This window comes from Impatiens glandulifera, chromosome 2 (assembly GCF_907164915.1).
Source record: "Impatiens glandulifera chromosome 2, dImpGla2.1, whole genome shotgun sequence".
In the NCBI taxonomy this organism is placed as follows: domain Eukaryota; kingdom Viridiplantae; phylum Streptophyta; class Magnoliopsida; order Ericales; family Balsaminaceae; genus Impatiens; species Impatiens glandulifera.
Genome location: NC_061863.1, coordinates 60,810,525 through 60,817,726, shown reverse-complemented (window position 1 = coordinate 60,817,726; position 7,202 = coordinate 60,810,525). Strand labels below are relative to the sequence as shown.

General features: G+C 29.3%; 1 protein-coding gene across 1 annotated transcript; it reads left to right on the top strand.

Annotated features, from left to right (window-relative positions):
- Positions 1-3,162: 3,162 nt before the first annotated feature.
- LOC124923713 (alpha-dioxygenase 1-like) lies at positions 3,163-6,591 on the top strand. Its single transcript, XM_047463677.1, has 9 exons — positions 3,163-3,276; positions 3,962-4,225; positions 4,315-4,598; positions 4,690-4,903; positions 5,122-5,267; positions 5,358-5,588; positions 5,670-5,872; positions 5,974-6,217; positions 6,309-6,591. Exons 1-9 carry the CDS (start codon positions 3,169-3,171, stop codon positions 6,532-6,534), a joined length of 1,920 nt encoding a protein of 639 aa, XP_047319633.1. The 5' UTR covers positions 3,163-3,168; the 3' UTR covers positions 6,535-6,591.
- The last annotated feature ends 611 nt before the right edge of the window (positions 6,592-7,202 follow it).

The following is a 7,202-nucleotide window of genomic DNA, read 5'->3' as shown; positions in this document are numbered from 1 at the left end:
TAGGTATGATTCTAACTTGCAACCTAACAAAATAAGTACAACTTTTAACCAACTAGGATAATAACACTTTATATTTTAAATTCAACACCAAATTTGATGAACTCGTTGGTTCATCAATAATTTTTAATCGGTCATAATTCTTTTTGACTCTGCGCTATAGATTTCATTATTATTAGTGAGCAGTAATGGAAAAATTTCGTCATATTTATAGAGATATGTAACATAATTCATATAGATATAGTAAGTCTCGTCTAAGCTACTTTAATGGTAGTCTTTACATTTTCCCTTTCACTCGTAGTATGGGGAAGAAGTGGACTCTAGAAGTCAAACTAATTGAGTTGATGAATCAAACTGTATCAATTATTTTAGAGATCGTTCTACAATGTGAGAGTAAATTGATACTTGAGTCGAATTGTGGGTTGACCCGCCTATAAAAATTAAAACGGTTAAAAATAAAATTAAAAATGTATCATATTTTTACCGTAATATTTTTTTCACGGTTTTTTATATTATTACTCTTGCAAATGCACGAGATACATGCTAGTTTAGTATAATTATTTAACAATTCTTTTTTACTAACATTTTTAATTTTTCATTGAATAAAAATCTAAATAGTTGTTCGTATTGTTCAAATGGCTCAACCCGATCTTGAAGCGATGTAAATAAATTTAAAAGTATTAAATTGTTACCTCAAATATGATTTTCACAATCTTTCTTTCTTTGTAAACTTGAAGATGATATAAAAATGGTAGTGATATAAAATGTTTAGAATTAGAAAATAAGCCTAATATTAAGTATAAAAAATACTATAAAAAAATTAATAAAAAGATTACAAATTTTAATATAGAGATTATTTTTTTTTTTGTATTTTTATATTATATTATATGAAGAGAGAAATAAGTAATATATTATTATATATTATGGAGAGAGAAAAAATAATATATTATTATTTATAATATAGAGATTAAAAATTAACCAATTATAAAGAAATAAATAAAAAGAATATGATATTATATTATATATTTTATAATATATAATTATTTGAGGTCAATAAGTGTCATTGGTTGAGAATGGATTACTTCGTATCTCTTGTCAGTCCTAACTCTTCTACCACCTTTGATTCCTTTCACTAAAAAAGCAATTTTCATATCCTATTTAATATATAATTAGAGCTACTTTCCTATCATACTTTTTTGTATGGTTCAAATGCCTAATAAATTTAAGAGTATTAAACTGTAACCTTAAATATGATTACTTCTTATCTCCTGTCATTGTCAGTCTTAACTTTTTTCAACCTTTGATTCCTTTTATTAAAAAAAGTAATTTTCATATTTTTTAATATATATTTAGAGCTACTTTCCTCTCATAGTATAATTATATCAATAGTTTGTGCACTAAATAATTAAACTCACATATATTTACCATAATTGACTTACAACCCCAAAGTACTTAATACCCTTAAAATTCATATAATGACATGAAATAGAGAGCATAGATGTTAATGTTTGATAAACAATAATAATTTGAGAAACAAATACTTAACATTGATTGGACAAAATACTAGAGTCAGTTGCACCTTGCTTTAAAGTAAAAATTGGTTCAGAGATTCACATAACATATTACATATTAGTAAATCATGATTCTAATTATTAAGCTATTATTTATTAGTATATTAAAATTGTTTTGAAAATGAAACTGTAAAATAGTATAATATTAAAACCTACAAATTCAAGTTTCTAATACACATAAAAAAAAATAAAAAAGAAAACATGATGTTGAAAGATTCAACTTAGGTACTAATTGTGATTTAACAATACACGGTAAAATTAAGATTGGAATGAATAAATTAAATAGTCAACTTTTAAGAACCCACTAAATAACATATTAACATTCAATCACAAGCAAATTGATATGTAGCTTCCTCATAGATCTCATAAGCAAATTGATAAGTAGCTTTCTCATAGATCAATTCAATGCAAATGAAGATTTAGGATTTGAACTATTTCTCAATATTTTCGCATATCATCGTAACTAATACAATTAGAAATGTCATAACTAACATAATTAGAAATGTCATAACTAACATAATTAGAAGGACGTTTTCATTTTGAAATATATTTATATTCAAGTTTTTTTAATATTATAAGTGTGAATAGTATACCTTTCAGGATTCGACACTAAACATCCTCCCATGGTGGGTCAGTGTGTTGTGACTTGCCTTGCCTTGCCCATATATGGAAGAAACTTTTGAATATTCACAAATAAATATTCTTTTATAATATAAACTTAGAATCATTTATAAGTATAAACTTAAAAATAATTATTTTAAAATATAAACAAAAATTAAAAATTAAAAACAAAAAATACTTTATTTATAATAATTTAAAATAAAAAATTTAACTAATAACAATTTTTTTTTTGTCACACACAAGATGTGACCTTACAACCTTTAAAGGATCTTTCAAAGAAAGATGTATTTTTTTAATAAGTTTAATTATTGTAGTTAAAATATTTTATAATTTGTTTTTGTCAATATGCTTAAACAACTTATCTTCTTATTTTTAACATGTAATTTTATTTTAGTATTTAAAAAATATTTTCTTAATTTTATTTTTTAAAGTATTTATTTTTTAAGTTTAAACATATAAATGATTCTAAATGTATATTATAAAAAAATATGTATTTATTAGAAGGATTTTAGTTTAGCAGTTTAAAAGTTTCTTATATATATATATATATATGTATATATATATATATATATAAATATATAAGTATGTAAATAATTATGATATTTTTCCTATGTATAAATCTACAACAAATTAAAGCAAAAGTTGCATATATTTATAGTAGATTCAAAAATGCAAATTTTCTTTTTGATACAATAAATTAAATTAAAAACTGAAAAGTAAAATAAAATAAATAGAATGAAGTGTAATATTATTGACTTTACTGTAGTACTTGGCTAATATTCAATTTGCACGTTGATTAAATGTGAGATAAGAAAGGTTGAATAAGCAGCCCCTCATGCAATAAATTACTATATATATAATAGGTAATTAGATAGAAATTGAAGCTAGCGCTTACGTGGCTGACTGCCATGGCTATATATAGAGAGCCACAAACTCGGATCATACACACAATTAATTATTAATGGCCGTCCAATTCTTCATGAACTCCATCAAGGCTCTCTTGTTAGCTCCTCTTCTCAAGTTTATTCACAATGATTTTCATCAAATCTTCTCGAAAATGAGTCTCCTCGATCGTTTTCTGTTTATGGTAAGATCTTTTGTTTTTATTTATATATATATGCATACGAGTGAATTAATAATATGAAATAACATATCTAAAAGTATATAAATTTTAGAGCTAGCTACTCTTGGCCTATTTGAAAATCTGTATATATATAATATATTGTCACACTTACTATCTAACTGAAAATTTCATAAAATTAAAATTGATTTTTTTTATTATTTGATATTAGATTGTTTTTAAAATTATAATAATTTTTAGTTTATTTAGAATTACAAAATTCATGGTTGAGATTATTTTGTAAAAATTAAAGTATGATTTTTATCAGATTTAACAAATATAGGTTTATTTTTGAAAATCATAAATTAAACATTATAACAAATATTTAGCTAAGTTATCTGTATTTATCCGTTGGTTGAGAGTATCGGAGTACCAACTAATTTAGACATTATAACAAACTAGTTGGTCTAGCTAGTAGTAAAACTAATCTTAGAAAATAAATTTCATTGATGTGAGTTCTTAATTATGGTCTTAATTTTAATCAAAAATTAATGTAACAATGTCAAAAAAAAAAAATTTCAATTCTGCAATAAACCCGAGTACAAGAAAATTAATAATAATAATAATAAATCTTAATAAATAAAAAAAAAATCTTAATCAGAACCCATCAATCGAGTCTATACTGATTGAGGTCAGTTGTTGGACCATGCAGATTGTTCACTCCATAGACAAGCTAGGAATATGGCACCGGCTGCCGGTAATCTTAGGGCTGTTATATCTTGCCATTCGTCGGCACCTTCACCAGCAGTACAACTTGTTAAACGTCGGCAGAACTCCGGTTGGTGTCCGTTTCAACCCTGCTGATTTTCCATACAGGACGGCTGACGGAAAGTTCAACGATCCCTTCAACGATGGCGTGGGAAGCCAAGACAGCTTTTTCGGGCGAAATATTCTTCCGGTTGATCAGAAAAGCAAGGTATATATACATACAAATTAAACTAACATAACAATGAATAAATAAAATAAGTATGGAAGTTTCTCATGAATATTGATTAAATTGAGCAGCTATTGAAGCCAGATCCCATGGTGGTGGCCACGAAATTGCTGGCTCGGAAGAAGCTGATAGACACGGGAAAACAGTTCAACGTAATCGCGGCCTCTTGGATACAATTTATGATCCACGATTGGATCGACCATTTGGAGGATACGAAACAGATTGAGTTGAAAGCGCCAAGGGAAGTTGCCAATCAGTGTCCGCTTCAATCGTTTAGATTCTTCAGTTCCAAGGAAATCCCCACCGACTTTTATGATATCAAAACTGGTTTCTTAAACATCCGAACTCCTTGGTGGTAAGTATATATTAACCTTTGAAACATGTCTTACATTGAAATTGTTGATCATATATATTTGATATCATGAAATTTGAAATATATAATATAGGGATGCAAGTTCCATATATGGGAGCAACGTCACGAGGTTGCACAAGGTAAGAACATTTAAGGATGGGAAGTTGAAGATTGGAAAAGACGGTCTCCTCCTTCGTGATGAGGATGGGATCGCTATCTCCGGTGATGTTCGTAATGGTTGGGCTGGTATATCTTCCTTGCAAGCCCTGTTCGTCTTGGAGCACAACTTAGTTTGCGATTCACTCAAGGTTGTTTTCCTTTTCAAATTATTTAATCCATGTTTTATGTTGTTAAAGTTAGTTACTGTTAAAAGATCAACAACATATTCTTTTAGCGACGGATACTTTAGGTGAATTCATTATTTGTCGCTAAATCTTCTGAGAAATCATTTTTGGATATTGGGGGTCAAGTAAAGTTATTTTTGTTTTTCATAATGAAACCTTACAAAAATCAATATCATGTGCAGAAGGAATACTCGGATCTTAGTGACGAAGATTTATATCGTCACTCCAGATTGGTAACGTCTGCTGTAATAGCTAAGATTCATACTATTGATTGGACAATTGAACTTCTCAAAACAGACACGTTATTAGCAGGGATGCGAGCAAACTGGTGAATATATATTATAACTTACTTAACTTGTAATTAGTGATCCTCCAAAATTGTTGTCTAATATATATTATAATTGATCTTAATTATTAGGTACGGATTATTGGGAAAGAAGTTCAAGGATACCTTTGGGCATGTTGGAGGTACCAGCTTGGGTGGAATAGTGGGGTTGAAGAAGCCAAACAACCATGGCGTGCCTTATTCTTTGACCGAAGAATTCACCAGCGTTTATCGAATGCATTCGCTATTACCGGATGATCTTTTCCTCAGGGACACTAACACTGCCCAACTCGGAACTAATAAATCTCCTCCACTAATTAAGAAGTAATTTATTAACTTTTATTAATATAAAAGGAACATTGATTAATTAAATTTATTAATTAATATTGATTGATTGGTTGACAGGGTTCCAATGATCAACTTAGTTGGCCTTGAAGGAGGGAAGTCTTTATCAGAAATAGGATTCACGAAACAAATGGTTTCGATGGGTCACCAGGCTTGTGGGGCTCTTGAGCTCTGGAATTATCCCATGTGGCTCAGGAACATCATACCCCAGGATGTGGACGGCAAAGATCGACCTGATCACGTTGATCTGGCTGCTCTCGAAAGTAATATATTCTTTATTTTATTATTATTACATCTTTTAATCTACGGTCGGTCTAGATTATTAACCAATTAGAAATTTTGTGCATATTACTTAAAAATGCAGTTTATAGGGACAGAGAAAGAAGCGTGGCAAAATATAATGAATTCCGTAGGTCTCTTCTGCTCATTCCCATCTCCAATTGGAAGGATCTGACGAACGACGAAGAAGCAATCAAGACACTGCATGAAGTGTACGGCAACGACGTGGAGGAGTTGGATCTATTGGTGGGCTTGATGGCAGAAAAGAAAATCAAAGGCTTTGCCATTAGTGAGACGGCCTTTACCATCTTTCTCCTCATGGCATCCAGGTATTATTATTATAATTTAGTGTTAACGTCATGAGTTTGATTTTTCACATTCAAACCATTTACGTGGAATCGTTTACATGCATGCATACAGGAGGCTAGAGTCGGACAGATTTTTCACAAGCGATTACAACGAGGAAACGTACACGAAGAAGGGATTGGAGTGGGTGAATACGACGGAAAGCCTTAAAGATGTGTTGGACAGGCACTATCCTGAAATGACCACAAAATGGATGAACTCGACTAGTGCTTTCAGTGTTTGGGATGCTGCTCCTGAATCTCACAACCCAATCCCACTCTATTTTAGGATTCCTTCCTAATTAATTAATCTTTATTATGAATAAATTGTGGAGATTAATATTTGTATTTATGTATTATTTGTTGTTATTAATTAAGTCTCTGTTTAATTAATTATTTCCTATTTTATTTTATTTATAAGGATCTAGACTATGTACGTATTCATGTCGTAATTATGCATTCCTGTAAAATTTTGTTAATAATATTGGAGTTTGAAAGCTGAATTTATATTCATATCTCAGCTAGCTAGATTATTGAGTACTATTTTTTCTTAGCGTACGTGGCCATTATTTTGGCATGTTGTTGTAAGTGCTTGCTTTTATTTGGACGTCCAACTTATTATAGTGTTCTTAATTAATTAGCTGAGTATTCTTGGGCAGATATATATATTAATATATATATATGGCATCTTCATCCTCTAGCTTAGAGGCGGCTGCGATGTTAAAAAAATATTTGTTATCCCTTTGCAGGCGATGTTATATTTTACTAAATGTTTGTTGGAATTACCATTTATTTTTACTATTACCGTGTTTGTTGCAAACTATGTGAAGTACTGTGTATTTTTTTAAAAATAAATAAGATATGTATTTTACTATAATGTCCATGCTTGGCTTGTTTAACTAATATATATATGTAACGTTTTGGCTTGTTCAATTTCTATTTTTCTTTGAATGGCATGCATGTTGGGGTG

Excerpts from the sequence above, each read along its gene's own strand:
- LOC124923713 (XM_047463677.1), top strand. The coding sequence starts at position 3,169 with ATGAACTCCATCAAGGCTCTCTTGTTAGCTCCTCTTCTCAAGTTTATT. Across the intron at positions 4,226-4,314 it reads CGGTTGATCAGAAAAGCAAG|CTATTGAAGCCAGATCCCAT; the intron begins GTATATATACAT and ends TAAATTGAGCAG. Across the intron at positions 5,873-5,973 it reads TGATCTGGCTGCTCTCGAAA|TTTATAGGGACAGAGAAAGA; the intron begins GTAATATATTCT and ends TTAAAAATGCAG.